Consider the following 24,540-nt stretch of genomic DNA (forward strand, 5'->3'; position numbering starts at 1 on the left):
AACTGGGGGTGGGGGGCGCAGGGCTGGGGCCTGGGCCGAGACCACTGAGCACCAAGGCTGAGGGTGACTGGGGGGGCTGACCTTCTGCTCGGCTGGAGGTGGGGACGGAGGAAGGAATGGGCCTTTCAGTGATACAGAAGTTAGCTGTGCAGGAAGGAAAAGTGCATTTAAGGTAGCTTACAACAGATTAAGACCAAACTGCCACAGAGAGGGAGGAAGCACAGAGAACACTCCCTCCACCTGCCGTTGGTTGGCCATGCTCCTTGGATTCTGTGGGTTAACATTCATGCTTTCTGATGCGAGTCTGCTCGTGAAGAAACAGGAACACACGTTCTCCTGCTTCTGGCAGGTACACGATTTTCTTGGCAGAGTTCTTTTTTTGCCAAGTTCAGTTTTATTTGGTTCCTGCTCTGAACCGCTGTCACCGGAACTCGTAGATGGGTGCGCTGTGTTCGGGAACGTGAGTTAGATTGAGTGACTGATACCTGCAATGTGGGAAAAGAGAGAAACGGGAGGCAGTCTGAGCATCCTGAAAACCAAACAAAGGATGTCCAAAACTCCCTGCCACCGGAGCGCCTGACAGGCCACTTTCTCGGACCGGAACGCAAATTCATCTCAGATCTCGTCAGCTGAACCAACTCTGGTTTTATTTGTTTCTTCGGTTAATCCTCCCGAATGGGGGTAAGAGGAGCTGTTTTTAGGCCTTTCCCTTTTGCTCTGACCATGAAGCAACCATGGTACATCTTGTAAAAGGAGAGGCGGAGTACGCTGTGGGAGAGATGCAGACCGAGGCCCGCCCCCGGGCCTCATCCTCACCTGCCACGCTGCCCGGCCTCCCACGGCCAGCACCTCAGCTCCCCCGTGTGTCAGGCTGGAGCACCCTCGGGACTTCGCGGGTAACACAGGCACACCCCGCTTCTCATGCAATGCAAAGAGGCCATGGAAGAGAGAACTTCCTCGCTAACCGTAAATCTTATTTGACCCTTTGGCTTCATTTTCTCGCCTCCCTAGACACGGCTATTAGACTTTGAGAACATCAGAGCCCTGACGTGTATGTTTCTGCCCCGTCGGCAGGCTGCTCCGAGGAGCTAAGCAGATGAAAGGGAAACGGCGGCCGGGACAATCCACACAAGGGGATGATAACCCCCAGGGACAATCCGAGCTGATGGGGTAGACGTCAGCTCTCCTCTTACTTGTTTCACAGAGGAGTGAGGAGGAGCACAGGAACAAGCAGTTTATTTCTCAACAACAGCAAAAAACAAAACAAAACAAAAAAATCAAGAAAAGATGATGCATTAGCCATCGGAATATGTGAATCAAAACCACACGACGCCTGCAGATGCCGTACGCGCTAGGAGAGCTGTAATTGTAAAGACATCATAACAAGCGTTGGGAATGATGTGGAGAAACTGGAGCCCTCGGGCCCTGGTGGGAATGTACCAGGGTGCGGCTGCTCTGGAAAACAGGGAGGTGGTTCCTTAAAAAGTTACAGAATTCCCATATGACCCGGCAATTCCACTCTTAGTATCTGCCCAAAGGAACTGGAAGCCGGGACTCGGATGCTTACACACCCTCACTCACGACAGCATTATTCACAACAGGCAAAAGGTGAAGACGACCCAAGTGCCCAGCAACTGATGAACAGAGAAGGAAAATGTGGTACAGTGGTCCCCCCCCCCTTATCTGTGGGGGATACGCTCAGGTACCCCCAGCGGATGCCGAAAACCGTGGATGGTACCGAGCCCCGTACGTATGGTATGGTTTTTCCTGCACATACATACCCGTGACAGAGCACAACTTATAAATTAGGCACCGTAAGGGGTTAGCAACAATGACTAGTCAGCAAATAGAACAACTGTAACAATCTACTGCGATAAAAGTTATGGGAACGTGGGCTCTCCCTCAAAATGCCTTATTGTACCGTGAGGATGGGAGATGACGAAATGGGGGCGGGAGGAGACGAAACACGGAGTGACAGAGGCGCTGTGACGGGCTGTTAGGCTACCACTGACCTTCTGACACTGTCAGGAGGACGATCGTCTGCTTCCGGGCTACAGCTGACCGCGGGTAACCGAAACCCCGGAAAGCAAAACCGCAGATAAGGAGGGGCTACTGTGGATCCAGACCATGGAAAGTTATTCAGCAACAAAAATGGGGAGTGCTGACACCTGCTGTAACGAGGCTGAAGCTTCAAAGGCCAGACACAAAGGCCACATAGTGTATGGTCCCATTTATATAAAATATCCAGAACGGGCAGATCTACGCAGCGAGAAAGTAGATGAGTGGTTGCCTAGGGCCAGGAGGGGATGGGGAGTCGGGCTGATGGTCAAGGGGTTACGAGGGTTTCTCCCTGTGGCGATGAGAATGTTTTAAAATTGACTGCAGTCATGGCTGCACAGACCACTGACCTGTACAGCTTCAATGAGCAAACCAAATAGTGTGTGAATTATCTCAATAAAGCTGTCATTTAAAACAGGATATAACATGTTTTGAAAACTCATTTGAAAACTGAACAACTACTGAAACCCTAAGAGTTGTGGCTCTCAGAGGCGCTGAGACTGCACTGAGCCACGGGCACGTATTTGCAGGTATCACTGTGCTGCCACTGAACAAGGAATTTGAGTCAAGCTGGGGTGGCATCACTTACAAGTCACCGAAGTGTGAAAAATTTGGAAGGGCATGAGGGGTCTCTACATTCAGAGAGGAAACCAGGTATTTTATGATATGGTTCCTTCTTCAGGTACGGCCGGGTGCTTTGAGAAGCAGCGAGGAGGCAGGAGATTCCCCCCAAGAGGTGACGAAAGCTAGCGCCTGAGGTGGCATTCAGTCCTTCACCTCAGGTGAGACACAGGGCAGGACCGCCAGCTCCACGGGGGGACCCCAGGTCACCAGACCGAGATCAAGTGCATGTGGGGCCAGCATCTGAGGGATGTGGCCACAAAATCGAAAAGGCTGCTGGCAGCAAAATTCACCCCAGCAAAATTCATAGTTGGATTTTACATTTTAGTTACTGATGAAATTTAGGAGGAAATACAAGAGCAGCGAGATTGGGAGAAACGTTGCTGATAACACAGAACTGCTTGAAAGCTGTCAGCAATGCGTTCCTTTATCTACACTTCACTTTCATCTTGTTTCCTCTGCTCCGTGTAGAGGGACGGGAGCCCCTACACCAGCAACTGAGGTCGCTTGGAGAGGCCCTCTGCATGCAGACAGAGCATGAAAGCTATGCAGAGACAGGGGAGAGGTCTTCTTTTGGTTGGGCAAGCCAAGGGAGAGCCAGGGGGACAGCAGCAAGCCGCCCCCTGCGCCTCTGGGGTTCCTTACCATTCTGAACTCCTATGGTAATAGTAGCCCTCTATGGAGGCTGCCGACTTCTGGAAGCAGATGTAATAGAACCCAGCAAAGGAAGCACCGCTGATGTCTTTGATCGTGTGGTCTGGGACCAGGAACTGTTCCTGCACACAGACGGAGGAGGTTAGTAACCGACGGTGTGGCCCGGCCACCTCTGGCGTTCCTTGTTAGCCTCCAGGTGCTTCTAAGGTTCCACTGTCACACGGCCTTGCCCAGACTTGCTGGACAATGGCCAACATGTGCGTTTCAACCCAACCTGCCAATAGCATTCGTGTGTTGCTCGAGTATTCTCGATGCTAACACAGGAGCCTGTGTCTTGAGCTCACTGAGATCAGCAGTGAGGAGAAGGTCCTATGGTCTACATATCTCGTAAGTGAATCGATACCTACCTACCTTTCAGAGCCCACAGACAGAACCACCCAGGGAGAGAAATTCTCTGCTCCACCCCAGGAACTGGTGCTAGGTTCCTGATCACCTCTAGAACAGCAAGTCACTTCACTCTGAAGGTGAATCACACCCCATAACACCCCCTGAAAAAGCTCTACGCCTCGGCGACAGCCATCAGAACAGCACCTTGGGAAGAGGCAAGCTTGTTATCTCTGGCTAGAGCCAAGCTGAAAGGACCTACTGTCCCAGTAAGATGAAGTCGGTGGCCCCAAGGCCCCAGGAGGTCTCCTGAAGGCCCACAGTGAGTCACCCTGAGAAGTTCTTTTTTTTTAAGTTTATTTTGAAAGAGAGAGTGGGGGAGGGGAAGAGAGCGAGGGAGAGAGAGAATCCCAATCAGGCTCTGCACTGGCCGTGCACAGCCCGATGTGGGGCATGAACTCACAAACCTCGAGATCATGACCTGAGCCAAAATCAAGCCACCCAGGTGCTCAACTCTTTTTTTTTTTTTTTTTTTTCCAAAACACTCCCATCTTTTCCTTTCCTAAACCTCTGAATGGTAGTTTTTAAAATTAATTTTAAAATAAGAACTTTGGAGGATACTTCTTCCAACATGTTATTTCACCGGCACACTTCCCACTAGATGGCAAGCTTGCAAGGGCAGGACCCCGCCCTGACTCTCCACGCCTGGCAAGCGTCCACTCAGAAAGTGATGATCCCCCCTCCCCCCCCCCAAAAAAATTAGCTATACAAGCAAAAGATTGGGAATCACTGGGGCGCCTGGGTGGCTCAGTCGGTTAAGCGACCGACTTTGGCTGAGGTCATGATCTCATGGTCCATGAGTTCGAGCCCTATGTCGGGCTCTGTGTTGACAGCTCAGAGCCTGGAGCCTGCTTCGGATTCTGCGTCTCACTCTCTCTCTGCCCCTTCCCCGCTCGCTCGCGTGCTCTCTCTCTCTCTCTCAAAAATAAATACTAAAAAAAAAAAAAAAAAAAAGATTGGGAATCACTACTCTAAATGATTGGCTTTTCAGAAAGCTGGCAAGATTTCAAGATAAAACGGCTTTTCCCCGCAGATTGGGGACCAGGGGTTGGAAGCAGGTGTCCGTTCACACAGTGATTTCACAAACTGGCTTCATGATTGTGCTATCCTGGAGCTGGAACACAGTAAATACCATGCTATCAAAACAGGGAACACAAAAGCCTTGTCAGCCCCAAAGCCAATCTATCGAGTCCAGCCAGATGCAGTTCTCTGAGGGCTGGTGAGTGGAAAACCCAAATTCCATTCCTGGTCCCTCATTTCCTGAGCTGGAGGGAACCAGACAAGCTGAGACAGCACCGAGCCTTCAGCAAGGACGTGGTGAGGGAGCGGTCCCTTAAGGGGGTGTCGTAGCCTGTGGCTGAGAACCGGAGGTGATGGGTGACTGACTTTGGTTCTCCCCTGAATCCACAGGACACTTGGGAGGACTCCACGTGGACGGTCAAAGGTACCGAGGGGGACCACCCCCTAGCCACGAATTCGTCAGCTGACCACCAAACAGTTTAACCAAAGAGAAACCATCTGGGAGGGCAGCAGTCTGCCAGAGTGGCCTGGAGCTGTGCCCGCTTTCTGTGAGCGTTAAAGGCACCGCATGAGGACAGGGCAGTTGGGGCGGTGGGTCCAACGCAGGCACTGGCACAGCCAGAAGACCGCCTGGGGTGGGGCCTTACCTTCCACCTCATGAAGACATAATCTCCATTCTTCAGCTCTTCGTAATCAAAGTCATCTGAATTAAATGATTTTGCATACTGATAAAAAGCCAGAAACTTGCCCTGAAAGCAAAAGACACAGCATGAGAACTGATCTACGGAGGGAGAGGCTGGTGTCAGAACGACCCTTCTGTGTCCGGCGGCGACTGCCTTTGCAAACGCGTGCCAGTTGCTGGAGGTGGCCTGACCAGAGCAGCAAAGGCCGAGGCCTGGAAGGGGAGCCCAAGGTCCCCACCAAGGACCTCAGAGCTGGACTCCAGCTGAGTCATCATGGGGCTACGCCTGCCTAGTTCATGTTGTCTGAGGAAAGGCTCCGGGTTGGGAATGGATACTATTCTGGGGGGCCCGTTCTCAGGACACCTTTGCACAAAGCCAGGAATGACCAGTGACATCTCTGTAAGGGAGTCAACAGTAGCAACAGAATCATGCAGAACAACTGAGAGCCAGCATGTCTCACCGAAGGGGGAGAGAGGGCTTACTACAGTGGGGTCCTCTGACAGAGTAGAGTGGCTTGGGGCCAGCTAGTGAAGAAGAAACAGGAAGTGGGTAATATACGATTAATTTCTTTTAAAAAACGAGACCAGATGGACTTCAAGATGTATACAAAGCGGTTATCATCAAGGCAGTATGGGACTGGCACAAACACAGACACGCAGATCAAAGGAACAGAATAGAGAACCCAGAAATGGACCCACAAACGTATGGCCAACTCATCTTTGACAAAGCAGGAAAGAATATCCAATGGAACAAAGACAGTCTCTTCAGCAAGTGTTGCTGGGAAAACTGGAAAGCGACATGCAGGAGAATGAACCTGGACCACCATACACAAAAATAAACTCAAAATGGATGAAAGACCTAAACGTAAGACAGGAAGCCATCAAAATCCTCAAGGAGAAAGCAGGCAAAAACCTCTCTGATCTTGGCCGCAGCAACTTCTTACTCAACACGTCTCCGGAGGCAAGGGAAACAAAAGCAAAAATGAACTATTGGGACCTCATCAAAATAAAAAGCACAGCGAAGGAAACAATCAGCAAAACTAAAAGGCAACCGACGAATGGGAGAAGATATTCGCAAATGACATTACCAGATAAAGGGTTAACTCAACACCCAAAAAACAAATAACCCAGCAAAGAAATGGGCAAAAGACATGAACAGACACTTCTCCAAAGACATCCAGATGGCCAACCGACACACGAAAAAATGCTCAAAATCACTCATCATCAGGAAAATACAAATGAAAACCACAATGAGATACCACCTCACACCTATAAGAATGGCTAACATTAACAACTCAGGCAACAACAGATGTTGGCGAGGATGCAGAGAAAGAGGATCTCTTTTGCGCTGCTGGTGGGAATGCAAACTGGTGTAGCCACGCTGGAAAACAGTACGGAGGTTCCTCAAAAATTTAAAAACAGAACTACTCTATGACCCAGCAACTGCACTACTAGGCATTTATCCAAGGGATACAGGTGTGCTGTTTCGAAGGGACACATGCACCCCAATGTTTACAGCAGCACTATCAACGACAGCCAAAGTATAGAAAGAGCCCAAATGTCCGTTTATGGATGAATGGATAAAGAAGATGTGGTATGTATATACAATGGAGTATTACTGGGCAATCAGAAAGAATGAAATCTTGCCATTTGCAACTAGATGGAACTAGAGTATTACGCTAAGTGAAATTAGAGAAAAACAAATATATGACTTCACTCATATGAGGGCTATAAGATACAAAACAGACGAACGTAAGGAAAGGGAAGCAAAAATAATATGAAAACAGGGAGGGGGACAAAACAGAAGAGACTCTTAAATATGGAGAACAAGCAGCGGGTTACTGGAGCGGTTGTGCGAGGGGGGATGGGCTCAATGGGGAAGGGGCACTAAGGCATCTACTCCTGAAATCATTGTTGCACTATATGCTAACTTGGATGTAAATTTAAAAAATAAATTAAATATTAAAAAAAAAAGGGACACCAGAAATAGATTACAAAATTGTGTCTCATGATCCTATTTTTATTTAAAAAAAAAAAAGAGGTCAATACTTGTTTTAGCTTCGGTATTATTATTATAGATGATTTTTTTCCTTTTGTTTTTCTACTTATTCAAATGCTTAAAAACAAGCATGCGATAATTTTATAAGAATTACACCTTAAATAAAATCTAAGATACAGAATTATTAACCCATAGAATTTGTCACACATGTATTTCTATCCTCAGTAGATTGAGTTTATGGAATCTGGACTTTATGGTACCACCATGATACCAACTTTATTATCATTCAGAAAAACCTGAGCATGAAATAATACAGTGCCTCTGAATCTAGTTTACAGGGAGTCCAGTTTTATTTTTATTTTTTTTTTTATGTTTATTTAGAAAAAGAGAGAGCTAGAGCATGAGAGGAGAGGGGGAGAGAGGGAGGGAGACATAGAGTCTGAAGCAGGCTCCAGGCTCTGAGCTGTCAGCACAGAGCCCGATGCGGGGCTTGTACTCATGAACCACAAGATCATGACCTGAGCCAAAGTCGGACGCTTAACTGACTGAGCCAGCCGGGTGCCCTGGCAGTCTTGGTTTTATTGCACTTCACTTTATCGCTGTTTGCAGATGTTGCATTTTTTTTTTTTACAAACTGCCAGGGTTCCTGGCAACCCTGATCGAGCAAGGCTATTGGTGCCATTTTCCCAACAGCATTTGTGTCTCTGTGTCACATTTTGGTGATTCTTGCAATATTTGAAGCTTTTTCATTACTATTTTATTTGTTATGGCGATCTGTGATCAGTGATCTTTTTTTTTTTTTAACGTTTATTTATTTTTGAGACAGAGAGAGAGAGCATGAACGGGGGAGGGTCAGAGAAAGAGGGAGACACAGAATCTGAAACAGGCTCCAGGCTCTGAACTGTCAGCACAGAGCCTGACGCTGGGCTCGAACTCACGGACCGCAAGATCACGACCTGGGCCGAAGTCAGACGCTTAACCGACTGAGCCACCCAGGCGCCCCACAGAGATCTTTGATATTACTATTTCAATTGTTTGGGGGCCCATATAAGGCAGCAAACTTAACTGATAAATGTTGTGTGTGTTCTGACTGCTCCACTCACTGGCTGTTCCCCCATCCGTCTCTCTCTCCTCAGGCCTCCCTCTTCCCTGAGACGTAACAATACTGAAATGAGGCCGATTAAAAAGCCTGCGATGGCCTCGAAGTGTTCCAGGGAAAGGAAGAGTTGCACGTGTCTCACTTGAAATCAAAAGCTAGAAACAATTAAGCTTAGTTGAGGAAGGCATGTCGAAATCCAAGAGAGGCTGAAAGCTTGGCCCCTTGCACCAAACAGCCGTGTTGTAAATGCAAAGGAAAAGTTCTTGAAGGAAAGGAAAAGTTCACTCCAGTGAACATATGGATGATAAGAAAGCGAAACAGCCTTATTACTTGTCTGTTTATTTTTAAATGTTTATTTATTTATTTTGAGAGGAGAGAGAGAGAGAGTGCACAAACAGGGGAAGGGCAGAGAGAGGGCGAGAGAATCCCAAGCAGGCTCCATGCAGAGCCCGTTGCAGGGCTCAATCTCATGAACCATGAGATCATGACCTAAGCTGAAGTCAGGAGTCAGGAGCTTAACCAACAGAGCCACCCAGGCGCCCCCTCAAAACTGCCTTATTACTAATGTGCAGAAAGGGTTAATGGTCTGGCTAGAAGGTCAAACCGGTCCCAATGTTCCCTGAAGTCAAAGCCTAATCCAGAGCAAGGCTGATTCTTCTCAATTCTGTAAAGGTTGAGAGAGGTGAGGAAGTGCAGAAGGAGAGTCTGAAGCTAGCGGGGGTTGGTTTGGGAGGTTTAAGGAAAGAAGTCATCTCCATAACGTAAACGTGAGAGGTGAAATGTCAAGTGTTGATGCGGACGCTGCGGCAGGTTATCCAGAAGATCGAGCTAAGATAACTCATGATGATGGCCACACTCAATGAAACAGCCTTCTATTGGGTGAAGACGCCATCTAGGGTTTTCATGGCCAGAGAGGAGAAGTCAATGCCTGGCTTCGAAGCTTCATAGGACAGGCTGACTCTCTTGCTAGGGGCTAATTCAGTGGGTGACCTGAAGTTGAAGCCAATGTTCACTTACCATTCTGAAAATCCTCAGGCCCTTAAAATTTTATGCAAAATCTACTCTGCCTGTGCTCTATTAATAGAAAAAAGCCTGGATGACAGCACATCTGTTTACAACATGGTTTACTGAATATTTAAAGCCCACCGTTAAGACCTACTGCTCAGAAAAAAAGATTCCTGCTTACTGACAATGCGCCTGGTCACCCAAGCGCTCTGGGGGAGACGTACCGTGAGATTAATGTTGTTTTCATGCCTGCCAACACAACACCCATTCTGCAGTCCATGGGTCAAGGGGCAGTTTTAACTTTCAAGTGTTCTTATTTAAGAAGTATAGTTCCTAAGACTATAGCTGCCATAGATAGTGATCTCTCTGATGGATGTGGGCAAAGTAGATTGAAAACCTTCTGGAAAGGGTTCACCATTCTAGGTGCCATCAAGAACATTTGTGATTTAAAAAAAAAAAAGAACGAACATTTGTGATTCACGGGAAGAGGTCAAACAATCAAATATCAATGGGAGTTTGGAAGAAGCTGATTCCAACTCTATAGATGACTTTGAGGGATTCAAGACTCCAGTGGAGGCAGACGGGGCAGAGATGACAAGACAGCCAGGGTCAGAAGTGGAGCCTGAACGCGTGACCGATGGCTGCAACCGCGGGATGAAACGTGAACGAATGAGGAGTTGCTTCTGATGGGTGAGCAAAGGAAGTGGTTTCCTGAGATAAGATCTACTCCTGGTGAAGATGCCATGAAGATTGTTGAAATGACAACAAAGGATTTAGAATATCACGTGACTTCAGTTGATAAAGCCGCAGCAGGGTTTGCGAGGACTGACTCCAGTTTTGAAAGAAGTTCTACTGAGGGTCAGATGCTATCAAACAGCATCCCGCACCGCAGAGAGATTGTTTGTGAAAGGAAGAGTCGGCCAATCGATGAGGCACACTTCACTGTTCTCTTATTTTAAGAAATTGCTACAGCCATCCGACCTTTGGCAACCATCACCCTCATGAGTCAGCAGCCATCAACATCAGGTGAGACCCTCCACCAGTGGGGCGCCTGGGTGGCTCAGTTGGTTAGGCATCCGACTCTTGATTTCAGTTCAGGTCACGACCTCACCATTCGTAGGATTGAGCCCTACATCAGGTTTGGCTCTAGCAGCGTGGAGCCTGCTTGGGATGCTTCCTGCGTCTCTCTCTGCCCCTTCCCTCCCCCACACTCTCTCTCAAAATAAATAAACGAAAAAAAAAAAAAAAGACCCTCTACCAGAAAGATTGGGACTTGCTGAAAGCTCAGAGGATGGTTAGCATTTTTTAGTAATAAAATACTTTATTTATTTATTTTTTAATTGAAAAAAAAATTTTTTTAATGTTTTTATTTATTTTTGAGAGAGAGAGAGACAGAGGATGAGCAGGGGAGAGGCAGAGAAAGAGAGGGAGACACAGGATCTGAAGCAGGCTCCAGGCTCCGAGCTGTCAGCACAGAGCCTGACGCAGGACTCGAACTCACGAACTGTGAGATCATGACCTGAGCCGAAGTCGGACGCTCAACCGACTGAGTCACCCAGGCGCCCCAGTAATAAAGTACTTTAAAATTAAGGTATGTACATTGCTTTAGACACAATGCTATCGCATACTTAACAGAGTACAGTGTAGCATAAAGGTAAGTTTTACATGCACTGGGAAACCAACAAAATTCATTTGACTTGCTTTATGGCAATGGTTGCTTTGTTGCAGTGTTCCGGAATGGACCCTGCAATATCTCTGAGGCAGGCCTGCATCAGGTGCTGCAAATCCCTGACAGACAGAGGTGCAGTACAGAGCTCCAGGAGCCCCACATGGGCATCGGGGACTCCTGCATGGGCTGGGAGAGTTACGGGAGACTCTGAGTCGTGCACAGGTCACCAGACTGCTGGGTGAAGAAGAGCCCTTAGGCCCAGCTCCTGGTCCTCCCCCATCGAGCATGCCGGGAAGGACCCAGGGAGGCCTTCTTAGATGCTCTTTCACTCAAAATATCTCAAGTTAGCCTAACAGAGGTAGGAACAGATATTTCCCAGTATTCTAATGGAAGTCTGGAAAATTAAGAGTTGCTTTCTATGTATTTAATTCGTAGCCAACCTAACTTAAAACTGACTTTTCATAGAGTCTCAAAAGACCTTGCTTTTTTGCAGAACCAATTTGAGCTGGGAAACAAAGCAGGATGGGAGACAGGCCGTCATTCGGTACAAGAAAGATCGGGAAGATCATTCTCACGGGGACTGTCTGGGAGAGGAAGGAGCCACCTCGTGAGGGGTCGAGCCGTGCAGGAAGAGCCAGCCTTGGGCAGGGTGGGGTCAGACGGCACCGAGGAGCCCTCCACCACTTTCTGATGCCCGCACGACCGTGTGCCTCTCGGGCTCCCCAACTGAGTATTTTTTTTTCAAGTGTATTTATTTTAAGAGAAAAAGAGAGAGCGAGCGAGTAGGGGAGGGGCAGGGAGAGAGGGAGAGGGAGAGGGAGAGAGAATCCCAAGCAGGCTCCGAGCTGCCAGCGCACAGCCCGATGCGGGGCTCCAACTCATGAACCATGAGGTCATGACCAGAGCCAAAACCCAGAGTCGGACACTTCACTGACTGAGCCACTGAGTGATCCCCCGACTGAGAATCCCCAGAGACTTGGCTCTCGTTCATTCTCTAGTATTACAGTATTCTCTAGTACCCTCTAGAGTATTACGCAGTATTACGCAGTATTCTACAGTATTCTCTAGTATCACGCAAATGACTGACTTTCAGTTCTATTTGCTACAATAGTCAAAACATGTAGCTCACCAAAAAATGGTTTTAAAAGCTTAAATTTAACTGAAACTCAACATTTGAGAGATGTTCCTTTCCTATCTCAAGTAGGAAACATTAATAAGCAAAGCAGCTAATCTATAGTGATGTTAACCCAGATGAGGGTCTGCGGTCGGGAGTTTTCTCCAAGGAGTATCGTGCCAGAATCAGGAGACACTTGAAGAGCCGGGTGTGAGTGGCAGTGGGAAGCACGAAGAGTTCTAGAATCTTCATTAGTGACACAAGAATTTCTGGTGGGTGTAGAGGGTGAGCACATTGGACTTCCCTAGTGTTAAACCAAAATTCATCATCGCCCTGGTCAGCTAAACCGGAAGGCTATTTTGACAGGTAGAGAAATGGATTTTTGAAGACACAACAACTTGTGTGAAAGCCAATGAAAAGACTTGAGGGCAGTGACGATGAGTTGTCTCCAAGTGCTCCCTACTGGTGATCTAGAACACACTCCACTTTTGACACCGAAAAGCAGGGGCACTGGCATTTCCGGTGACATCCTGATGGTACTTCAGCTGATTCTGGGTGTGTCCGTCAGGAGCTGGGGTGAGAAGCCCAGTGGATAGGTGAGCAGGACGGGGCACAGTGATAAGACCCCGAGAGCTAAGTCTCTTGGCTTCCCGGCAGCGCGTGGGCGGCCCAGAGTGGACCCAACACCTACTCACCCAGTGTTTCCGATCAACGTCTTCGTCTGCGTCCCACTTCCGCGTTAAGAAAGGGTGTTTTTTGCTGATTATTTCTCCTTCGAAGAAGGTCGTGAGAGTTGGATACTCCTATGGTAAAAACCCAAATACCAAAACAAGATGTTGAACAGCAGTTTTAACCTTTCCCAAAGGAAAAAGCAACCTTGCTCTTTAACTTCTTCCTAGGACTTTGAAAAAATGGTCTCACTGGCTAAGCAACAACCCTTTGCCGATGGCTGTGGAGTCAGCTTGAATTGGAGGTGCCCACAAAGTCTCTTGGACGTTATGAACTTTGCCAGAAGCAGAGAACCCTTCCCTGACTTCGTTTGTTATGTACTAATCACTCGAAAAGAACCTGAACAAGTAAATTCTGAGTATTCTAGGATACAAAGCAGATGGTAACTAAGTTGACTTTACTTTCCAAGAAAAACACCCCAGGAGGCTCCACAATCACAGCATTTACAGCTCAGTCTCCCTGACGCCATGCCCACTGGTTCTCAAACTAGCTCAGTCATTTGTCTCCTGTGCCCGTCCGGGGAGTGGGTTTTTTGTGTTTTGTTTTTTTTTTTTGGTTGTCATTGTGGTTGTTTTGTGTTCTTTTTTTAAAGAATACCTTGATATGTTAGAGTAACATTTAATTTTATCATATGAACGAAGGCAATTTATACTAGGGAAAATATACATAAATCACGTCTGCAATGGAAAATCACAACAACGGGAAAAAAACCCCACAAAAACGGGAAAAAATAAGCTGCCATCCTAATTGGGTGCTTAGAATGCTCTTGTCAATTTTATTTGCTATTTGTTCATCTGCTAAGAAGAAGGCACCAAAGATTCTGAAAAATACTAATGGAAGAAAAAGTTAACAATTTAATAAGTCCACCATTTCTCTGCATTTGTAAAACCCAATCAACTGACTGACCAACTAGCCAACCCTTCAGCCCAGCCTGCCAGCCTCTGGTGCTTCTTGGAAGCACGGTAATGGTGGTCAGTGGCCTGGCAAACCATGGGTTACAGTCTTAATGTCCTTGGGACTAGAGGTCCCACTTTCTTCTTCAGACGCTATGTATGCCCCCCTTATTCTGCATCAAACATCTACGTGTGTTTACAATCAATCTGTTCTGGGGCGCCTGGGTGGCTCAGCCAGTTAAATGTCTGACTTCGGCTCAGGTCATGATCTCGCGGTTCATGAGTTTGAGCCCCGCACCAAGCTCACTGTGGTAGGCGTGGAGCCCACTTTGGATCCTCTGTCTTCCTCCCTCTCTCTCTCTGTCTCTCTCTCTCTGCCGATTCCCAGCTCATCCTCCCCCTCTCTCAAAAATAAATATTAAGGGGTGCCTGGGTGGCTCAGTCGGTTAAGCGTCCAACCTCAGCTCAGGTCACGATCTCGCGGTCCGCGAGTTCGAGCCCCGCATCGGGCTCTGGGCTGATGGCTCAGAGCCTGGAGCTTGCTTCCGATTCTGTGTCTCCCTCTCTCTCTGCCCCTCCTGCGTTCATGCTGTGTCTCTCTCTGTCTCAAAAATAAATAAACGTTAAAAAAAAAATTAAAAAAAAAATAAATATTAAAAAAATTTTTTATATAAAAAATAAAGTAAAATAAAATAAAATAAAATAAATCTGTTCCGATGGCTTTGCTACTTCTCTTGGCTTGGCCTGCCATGATGTAGCTGGGGACGTCGCTAAGAGATAGCAACTCCCAGGAAAGAGTATGGCCGCCCGCCCACACAGGAGCAGACTGAAGGGGCCTGCTTCACTACCCACCACCGAGGCTGGCGGCTGTCTTCACAGTGAACTCTGAGATACATAACGCCCCCACCCCCCACCAAACCTCAACCCTTTACCCCCGACACGGTGGCCGGGTTCCTCGTTCAGGTATTTATATATACGGAGTGAAGAAATTAAAGAGGAGATTTCCTAAATGGAAACCTGATTTTAAAGGTATAAATAAATTATCCTCATCTGTTTTAGGAAGAACTGCTAAGGGAGAAACTTCTGTATCAGTACCTGACTTGAGATTTTAAATTATTTTATTTTAATGTTTCTTCTTTTTTGAGAGACAAAGAGAGACAGAGCGTGAGCAGGGTAGGGGCGGAAAGAGGGAGACACAGAATCCGAAGCAGGCTCCAGGCTCTGAGCTGTCAGCACAGAGCCCGACGCAGGGCTGGAACCCACAAATCGTGAGATTATGACCTCAGCCAGAGTCGGACGCCTAACCACCTACGCCATCCAGGCTTGAGATTTTAAATGAAAAGCTATACATATTGATTTTCTGAGGTTTTAACTTTTTTTAGCTTCCACAAGAGAGAAAAGGAAATGATAAACGGGCCCTCTTACAATACAAAGAAAATACTTATGGTTCAAATAGAAAGTCTTCCTAGTGAGCTGATTCTGCACTGACGTCTCTCCAAAAATATCTCAGGCAGTGGATAAGGGTGACTGCAAGGTACCCCCGAACTCTGAGAATTAAAATAAAATAAATACTGCCTAATGAGTGCGAGTCAATATGTACAGAAGTTACCAAAACCACGAACTACCTCTCAGGGCAGGACCGGGAAATTTAAGCACTTGACTACAGCCAAAGTGGCGGTAACGTATAAACTCAAAGGAAAAACTCTGTCTGCGGGAAGGTCGTCAAAAAAACGAGTCAGAGAGAAGAGACATGGCTAGCATCCCCCACTCTCACCCCCAGAACAGGCGTGGGCTTACTACAGTGGGCCTAGCAGTCGTGGCATTTAAGTCGTCCAAACCACTCCCCGCACAGTTAACAGGCCCACCAAAAACTCTCCAGTAATGGGTCTGGCTTTCCGTGTAGGCCTGCCTTCTGGGGGGATTAACACCCACTGGCTACTAAGTCAGAGAGGACTTCTGGAACGTGCATGTACCTCATTTTAGAAAGGAGTAAATGAGCATTCTTGTTTATACATCAGTCCTGCTGAGTTTGATTAGTGTGACCTATCTCCCTGGCCTGGCTCAGAGCAAGTCTAGCACAAGCTCAGCAGAAGCTTTCAAACCTGTCTAGTGAGTAAGTGGAGGGCCTGGCCGTGACTCTCCCAAGGCTGGGCTCCTAGGCCCTGTGCCAGCTTCTGGGCCTCCCTAGAAATGTCCCTTCTTTCTGCTGGTGGCGGGCTCAGAATTGCAAAGAAAAGGCTACCTGATGCCCATTCTTCACAATTCTGGGATTCCATTTCCACAAGGCACACGAACTTTGTAAGAACTGTGCTCGTTCGTGAATGTGAGGCAGCCAAGAGACCAATGATCTCCAACTTAATAGTTAATTTTCGGGGCGCCTGGGTGGCGCAGTCGGTTAAGCGTCCGACTTCAGCCAGGTCACGATCTCGCGGTCTGTGAGTTCGAGCCCCGCGTCAGGCTCTGGGCTGATGGCTCGGAGCCTGGAGCCTGTTTCCGATTCTGTGTCTCCCTCTCTCTCTGCCCCTCTCCCGTTCATGCTCTGTCTCTCTCTGTCCCAAAAATAAATAAAAAACGTTGAAAAAAAAAAAAAAGTTAATTTTCCATGTGGTGTACAAGAGGAAGACTATGGCTAAAACTCAACCATTTAAATGCTTTTATTAAAATCAATTACATATTCGATATCCTAACAACTATAAATGTTAAAGCAAACAAACACGAATAGCTGTATTTTAGAATACGGGTATAAAGTCATTCAGAGAATCCTCACCCTTTCTGGCATTTCAGTGATCGTGTCCAGTGACCACGTACTGGATTTAGAATTTCAAAGGTGAGTCCATAGTTGTACCACATCATGACTGTACTAGAAGCCAATGAACTGTACATTTTATTTTATTTTTTTTAAGTAGGCTCCATGCCCAACGTGGGACTTGAACTCACGTCCCTGAGACCAGGAGTCACATGTTCTTCTGACTGGGCCAGCCAGGCACCCCCTGCATCTTACATGGGTGACCTGTGTGGTATGTGAACTGTATGTCAGTAAAGCAACTAAAAAGGTTGTTAAAAGAGATGGAATCCAAAGAACCCTGACGTCCTAGGAGCCTCGGAAACACAGCCGCCTCTCTCTAATTCAAGGCCACTTGAGCGCCACACCTGAGTCCACTGTGCAACCCGGCGCAGACCAGTCTGGGGGGCCATGTGCTTGTGAGGCCGCTCGTGCGCAGGCGGGAAGAACTGGCCAGGAGGATGGTCTCCTCATCCCTGTCATGAGCCTAAGTCCCCTTCCCGAACTGGCCCCAGCGAAGGGCCGAGCTAGCAGCTCCTCAGGGAGCCTGCTGCTCGTGACTCAGAGCTTCCCCCACCTTGTTAAGGTTACCTGCTCCTGATGGAAACGTCACAGAGGTTCTGTACACGGTTTGGGGATTTTTAATGCTACCTGCCATTTCCGTGCAGCTTCCTATGACCAGAGTGGCTGGTTCTAGAATCAGTGCTAACATTCCAGGTGACAGATGTTGCTGGTTTCCTTATGAAGTTAACTGTTCGTGTTCTGTGCTCAGTGAATGCATCTGGCTGCCTGTTGTACGAGTTGGGTATACTCTATTCACTTTGTTTCCTACTACCGCAAACTCAAAGGCTGGAATCCTTCATTTTGCCTTCATTTTCTACCCCTACTAGCTTGGGTAACGTTCTAGAAGGGAGGAGTAGTTATCTTTTCATGTCAACACCAGACTTCATAGAAAAGTCTCAAACTTCCAATAGAGAAGCAGAACCGGATGGAATCAAAGAGATGGAAACAATGGTTTCAAGACAGAGGATGGTCTGTGCCTTAGTTAGCACCCCCCCTATTTGTAATATACTATAGTCTAGACCTCTTACTCTTACATTCTTTCTTTCCCACTAGGATAAGCCCCTTGAGGAGACAGAGCGGGTATTTTTCATTCTTATTAAAGCCATGGCACCAGTAAAGGGCAAAGCAACAAGGTCACTCTGACCTTTCTATGGCTCTGTGGAGCATTTCTCAACACTGCTGGGCCACGGAGACAGTGAGGAGTGATCAGGCCACAGGGCTCTGCAGCCAGGTCGGGCTGGAGTCAGGCGGCCAGTCCAGCCCCCTCCTTCTTCTTCCTGTTTACTCACCAGCAGGAAAACAAAGGATGCTCTTTCTTGTTTTCTATATTCCCAGGAGTTCTGAGATGTAAAAAGTTGGTTCAAGGAAAGGAAAACAGTCTACATTTCCATAGCAGCTACTCCTGTTGGAAACTGGATGATGACTTTTTCATTGTTCCAGTGAACTAAAAGGTTTAAGGAATTCCAAAGACCTTGGCTCTGGAAGGATTAATGCTTGCCTTAGAAACCTTAAAACTTCCGACGGCAGGTGAGGAGGGTGGTAGCCATGTTCGTACCACATTTTTTTTTCCACGAAAGGATTAAAAATGAAATCAACAGTGTTGGTAACAACACGATGTATTTATAAACTTCTACAGATTTGTGACTCTGTATATTTTCCAACAGGGCACATGAAAACCACATGCTTTGAGCTCACTGTATGAGAACGACACTTAACAGGGCACTTTAATCAGGCCTCAGAGTTGACTGCTGGCCCTTCACACTCTGAGCACAAGGAGCACGCGGTCCACCTTCCAGTTCTAGTTCGTCTGAGTGAGTGCTTACCTCAGTAAGGCCTTTAATCTTCAGGTACCCACAAAGGTAAGAGTTCCCCGTGTCCACATGCTGGAAAGAAAGGACACACAGCCTCATTACAAACGGAGGAACCACTGGGAGACCAGCTGGGGCTGCTGCGGAAAACCATGTGCCCGGCCGTCAGGGGCCAGGTGGGCTGAGGGAGGCCCGGAGGTTGGTGGGCGCCTAGCACGGCCAGGGCTCACCTGCCTTTGAGACCTTTGTGAGTCCCCTCCGCCCCGCCCTGCCCCCGTGCCTGTTCAGAAGCTACCTGATCTCAGGACCCTCTCAACCTCCTTCAGCTGAGTATCTTGAGACCAAAGGGCCTTTCTGGAACAGTCGGCCCGCTCAACACAGGTCTCCGACTGGTCTAAAAAATGTACTCCTCGCCCATATTTATACTCAGCACAATCCCGCATTATTTCTTTACGAAATGGGCAGCATATCCCGGCAAGGCAACTTAGGAAGACTTCTCTGGCAAAAATTGCAGTTGTGAACCAAGACGCTGACCCCAGAATGGAAAATACTGTGAGGGGCCACGCTGCCCATTTCATATATGAATGCTTGTGTCTCCTGATGAAGAGTTAGGAGCCTAAAATAAACAGGGGTAACAGGCAACATAGATTTTGAGGTGTAGTATATACCAATTACGGGTTGCTGCGACATGGCCCGGTACCTACCCTACAACTAAATTCCTACTTTTCCATGCTGGCAGGGCCCAGATCCTGTTCTGACACCTACCCTGCCCCCACAAGACCCGATCAGCCTGACGGGTGCAAGGCAAACCCGTGCCCCTGTCCCCTTGTGAGTCATCAGTTTCGGGGTGAGTGACCCGATTGTGACCAATCAGGTATGTGTGTAAGTCTCCTGGGTGCTGCTGGGAAAGACTGGGGCTTCCAAAGAGGCTCTCTTTCTTCCCGTGACGGTGGCAGCACCTGCACACGGTGCCCAGGGCAGCCACATAAAGACCCTGAGGGGAAACGGGCCGGGAAATGCCAAGGGGCAGCACGGAAACGTGGAAGGAAACGGGCCCCGGCATGAGCCAGTGTGGAACCAAGCCACCTCCAGGCTTCTTGTAACCTGAGATGACAGGTTCACCCCTGCTTTTAACTATTCCGAAAAGGGTATGGCTACCTACAGCTGAGTGCACCCTAAATGAGCCATTTCACCCAAATCCGGATGGACTGATCCCCAACAGGCAGATTTTCAGATTTCATGCTGGTTGGGCTCACGGACAAAGCACACCCCCGGAATTAAAGCAAGACAAAGCACCCCGGTGCCGCAGCACGCGGAGATTTTCGTGTTAAGCGAGGTCTCATTTTAAGCAACTTGGAGAGTCTGGTGGTGTTTATCAGGTCTGGGGACTTAACGACTTCCAGTTACACCAGAAATCAAATACCAAGGCCATCTTTAAAAACTGTAATGAATGCAGTCAGCCAGATGAGGTCAGCACCAAAGCAAATGGGCTTCGATAAAGCTAAAACGCTCCCACAGTTCGGTGCTGGTGACAAAGGTATTCCATGTGAAAACCGCCCAAGCATTTAAAATATCCTCATCTCCGGGCCTCGGCGCTGGACGTCATCCAAAGTGGCTGATCTGCACTCACACGGTTCAGCAAAGAACTTTCATTAAAAGACACACAGCTCTAACCTGAGGCCTTAAATTTCACGTAAGCAATTCTCACTGAATTCAATATAGTTTGGGGCTTCACAGCTGCTGGAAAGGGTATCAGGTGGCCAGGATACCTGCTAATGAGATTAAAAACTGAACTGTAAATTGGCTAACATTTTGCGTGGATTATCACGTGCCTGAGAATCAGAATTGCAGTTTGGCCTCCGTTCAACCACGGGTCTCTCCCATTCTGCCCAAATTGATCTTGGTGATGGGGGGGTGAACTCATATACACTACGACGCAGAGAACTTTCACCAAACGACGGACCAGCATCTCCATGGGAAGGATGACAAGGCAAACGTTAGGCAAGGAAGTCTGACAGCACAGCTGTGTCCAACAGCTGCTCTTTTTAATATGCTGTCACGGTGACCCTGGCCTTCACGTTACTCTTGGCTCTTGGGATGGCAGAGGAGGAACAGAGTCGTCAAAGTAACAACAGCAACAACAAAAACCTAGTCAGAATCTCACGAAGGTCTGGGGGAGCTCTTTAAACTGGAATTTCGAGGAAAGAAAGGGCTCCAAAAAAGCACAGGAAAAGATGTGCAACATCGTTAGCCAGTAAGGAGATTCCAATCAAAACCACAATGAGATAACCACCTCACACCCACTAGCATGACTACAATCAAAAAGATGACAAATAAATAGCAAGTGTTGACAAGGCTGTGGAGAAACTGGAACCCTCATCGCCCGGTGGGGGGAGTGCAAAATGACGTAGGCACTTTGGACGTCGGTCTGGCAGTTCCTTAAAATGTTAAACATAGAGTTACCATAGGACCCCGCATTCCACTCCTAGGTTTCTACCCAGGAGAAATGAGGACGCGCCTACATAAAAACTCGAAAAGGAATGTTCACGGCATCACTACTCACGAGAGCCAAAAAGTGGAAACAACCCAAATATCCATCTACTGCTCCAAGGATAAACAAAATGTTGTACGTCCATACAATGGATTATTATGCACCCCCCCCCAAAATAATAAAGCACTGACATGCTATGACATGGGTGAACGCTGAAAACATTATACTTGGTGAAAGAAGCTAGGCACAAAAGGTCACATAGTATACGACTCCGTTTAATACAAAGTGGCCAGAATAAGCAGATCTTAGGGAAAATAAAATTAGTGGCTGCCTAGAGTTGAGAAGGGGTGATGGCTAAGGGGTGGTGTTTCTTTTGGGGGTGATGGAAGTGTTCTAAAGTTGGACTGCAGAGATGCTCACCCAAGTGCGTGACTCTACTAGAAACTACTGAAATTGTACGCCTTAAATTGGGTGGACTGTATGATATGTGAATTATATCTCAATAAAGCTGTTATGAAAAAAAGAAAGCAAGCGAGCGAGCAAGCAGGAAGGAGGCTGAGGTATGAAAGGCAGAAGTATTCTAAGAAGGCTGAGTCTAAGAAACTAGTCCTGGCTGTAAAACCAGATGATGGAATAAGTCACATGCCACTGACTGTCTCAATGATGGACAAACAGGTCACCGGCCCAGAAGTAGGGCAGCATTCCTGGGCATGACCACCGCTCCCACCATCAAGACATCCTACTGGAGTGGGTTCCAGCCATCAGCCAGGTTTCCGCTCTGGGCTACCCTGAGACCAGTCACGCGCCAACTCAATCACCACGTACACTGGTTCGCGAGGAAATGGGCATCTGACAAGACTTCAGAAACAACACACCCATGACAGAAGGGGGTGGCTGCTGTAAGAACCACAGACAACTTCTCTTTGACACTTAGCTACCCTTGCCAAGTCGTCCCCTACCACCTCGGAAACCATCAAATGAAACAACGGGTGCAAATTCAAGATCATTCCAAACATGACCCACAACCAAGGATCTCACTTCCAGAATTTTATGATTTGTTGCAGAAAAAAAAAAAAAAGCCTTTACTTCATAGTAAATTCTCACATTTTAAGCAGAAGGGAAGAGGGATCACCCTATCATAGATCTAATTATGGAGAACGAATGGCTCAGTCATAATAGTTTTCCAGTTATAATAAATATCATGGCTCATGATAGCGACTTAAGTTTACAGACCAAAGATACGATTAACGTGATGTTTTCCCAATCGAAAAAAGAGGAAACTGTTGATTCCCGCAAAACAGTAAGAAAAAAGAGGTTAAGGATGCCCTGCTGTTAGCAAAAATAAAATGTATCCCCATTGACTTTTGGGTGGGAGACCCACTTGCTCAGAGGAGAGGCTGTTTAAGATTTAACATTTTTAAAGAGCCAAGGGCACATAAGGAAAAGACACGGCTTACGTTCTGTCCTCACGCATGGGGGCAGTAAGGTGGCACACTTAGGCCCTCAGAGCTCTTGTGAGGCCTTTCAAGGGACCAGACGTTTGGAGGGGCTTTGGGGAACAGCCTAGGAGGTGGGGCGTCAGGCCAAGGAAAAAAGGGGGCAAAGGGAGGAGGAAAGTGGGTCCTGAGGCAGGCAGGGGTAGCTATGGAGGAACAGTTTTGCAGGGAAGGGGGAGAGAAAGGAGTAATAACTACTGTTGACCTCCTCCCGCTGGGAAAAAAATATCAAGTGCGTTACCACTTGCATGAGAGGGGTGAGGTGGGAAAAGGGCCAGAGTGGGTAAAGCTGAGCTCCAAAGCTATCAGGGGCTGGCAGCAGGTACTTAGAAATTCAGGTCAGACGGGGGGGAGGTAGAGAGACAGCAAGGAAATACTGTGTGAGAGATAATGCTGGGTGAGTTCGATTTCCCAGCACATGGGTATCAGACACCGGGAGGAAGCCCTGGCTGTGTAGATAAAAGTTAAGACCATAGAAAGAGGGTCCCCTGGAGCCAAGGAGAAGGAAGATGAAGGTAGGGGTTGGGGAGGTATGGGGAGACAGGTCAGGGAGACTGGGAGGGGACTGGAGGTGGCCAGAGAACGGAGATAGGGAGCATGAGAAGAAGCCTAGAGCAGGAGGCCTGGGGCTGCCGGCAGCTGGTTGCCTGTGCCAGTTAGAGACCGGGGGACAGTGGGGGGCCCCAGGAGGCAAGATCGTAACAGACTGGGAGGAGCTCCAGCCAGCAGCACCCAGGATGTGAGTGCCTGGTCTTGAGGGGGAACCAGAGGCGAGGAATCAGTTGTGGACTGGGGGCTCTCCGGCTCAGGGGCTAAGGGAGGGAGGATGCTCCCAGGTCTGAGGGGGCACTAGGCTCTCCCAAGGAAGAAATCCCGGGAGGAGGGCCCCAAGGTTTGAGGATCCCTGGAACTGAGGAAAGGGGAGGGGTGGAGGATTGTCTCAAGTCTGGGATAATTTGACACGGGCCCAGCCATGGCTAGGGTTCCCAGGCAGGAGAAACCAACGGAGAGTTCTTCAGGTTCTGGGAGGGATTGGAGGGAGAGCTGATCTTGGGGCGACAGGTCCTGGGGAGGAAGGACTCAGGTCTGAGGGTGGCCAGTCACAGGGGGCTTCCGGATCCCAGGCAGGCCGGTCACGGGCTTCGAGTCTGGGAGAGTGTTCAGGGTCGGCCAGGAGCTGCCCACGACAGGCTCCGGTGTGAGGGGCAGGTCAGGGTTGGGGCTTGGAAAGTGTGAGACACCAGCTGGGCAGGTCCCGGGGGTGAAGCGCCTGGTGCAGGAGGCCCGGCGGCGAGGGCCTGGTCCGCGGCTGCGGGCTCGAGGAGCCGGGGGCGGGCACGGCCAGTGAGCGCCGCGAGGAGGCCCTCGGGCCCCGGCCCGGCGCGGCCCGGCGCTCACCTGCAGCACCACCTCTACGTCGTACGAGTTCCCCTTGCTCTTCTGGTGGCCGCGGAACTTGGAGCCGCTGTAGAGCAGGCTGGTGGCCACGCCGGGCTGCTGGGTGTTGATGGGCGGCGGCGGGATGAGCGAGGCCGCGGAGGCGGCCGAGGCACCGGCCGGCGGGGGACACTCGGTGCGGACCGGCATCGCGGGGTCCCCCGGAGCCAGGGCTGGGGGGAGGGGGAGAGGAACCGCCGCCGCCGCGCGGGAGCCGAGGGGGGTGGCAGGGAGGGAGGGGCCGGGGCGCGCACGCGCAGGGTGGGGGCGGAGGGGGGACCACCCGCCCGCCGCCTGCGGACCAAGCGCTCCGGCTGCCACCGGGACCCCGGGACCTGCGAGCAGGGCCTCCCTGTCCTGAGCTGAGTCCCCCTCCCCACTTGCCCTCGCACACACACCACCCTTCCGATTGGCTCGGGCGCGCCCGGGGGGCGGGAACAGGCTCACGCGGCGCTTCCACCCATTGGCGGGCGAAG

The 24,540-nt window shown here is 48.9% G+C and overlaps 1 protein-coding gene across 1 annotated transcript; it reads right to left on the reverse strand.

The window, feature by feature from the left end:
• Positions 1-145: 145 nt before the first annotated feature.
• Positions 146-24,415, reverse strand: GID4 (GID complex subunit 4 homolog). Its single transcript, XM_042965950.1, has 6 exons — positions 24,026-24,415; positions 18,656-18,715; positions 13,061-13,168; positions 5,445-5,546; positions 3,325-3,455; positions 146-485 (listed from the first exon to the last, which is right to left on the reverse strand). The coding sequence occupies exons 1-6, from the start codon at positions 24,212-24,214 to the stop codon at positions 422-424; spliced, it is 654 nt and encodes a 217-aa protein (XP_042821884.1). The 5' UTR covers positions 24,215-24,415; the 3' UTR covers positions 146-421.
• Between the last annotated feature and the right edge of the window lie 125 nt (positions 24,416-24,540).

The sequence above is a fragment of the Panthera tigris genome, chromosome E1, assembly GCF_018350195.1.
Source record: "Panthera tigris isolate Pti1 chromosome E1, P.tigris_Pti1_mat1.1, whole genome shotgun sequence".
Taxonomy (NCBI): domain Eukaryota; kingdom Metazoa; phylum Chordata; class Mammalia; order Carnivora; family Felidae; genus Panthera; species Panthera tigris.

Coding starts and splice junctions, on each gene's coding strand:
- GID4 (XM_042965950.1), bottom strand. CDS start 24,214: ATGCCGGTCCGCACCGAGTGTCCCCCGCCGGCCGGTGCCTCGGCCGCC. Junction 5,547..13,060: donor ACGTTGATCGGAAACACTGG/GTGAGTAGGTGT, acceptor TTTTGCTTTCAG/GGCAAGTTTCTGGCTTTTTA. Junction 3,456..5,444: donor ATGTCTTCATGAGGTGGAAG/GTAAGGCCCCAC, acceptor GTCTGTGTGCAG/GAACAGTTCCTGGTCCCAGA.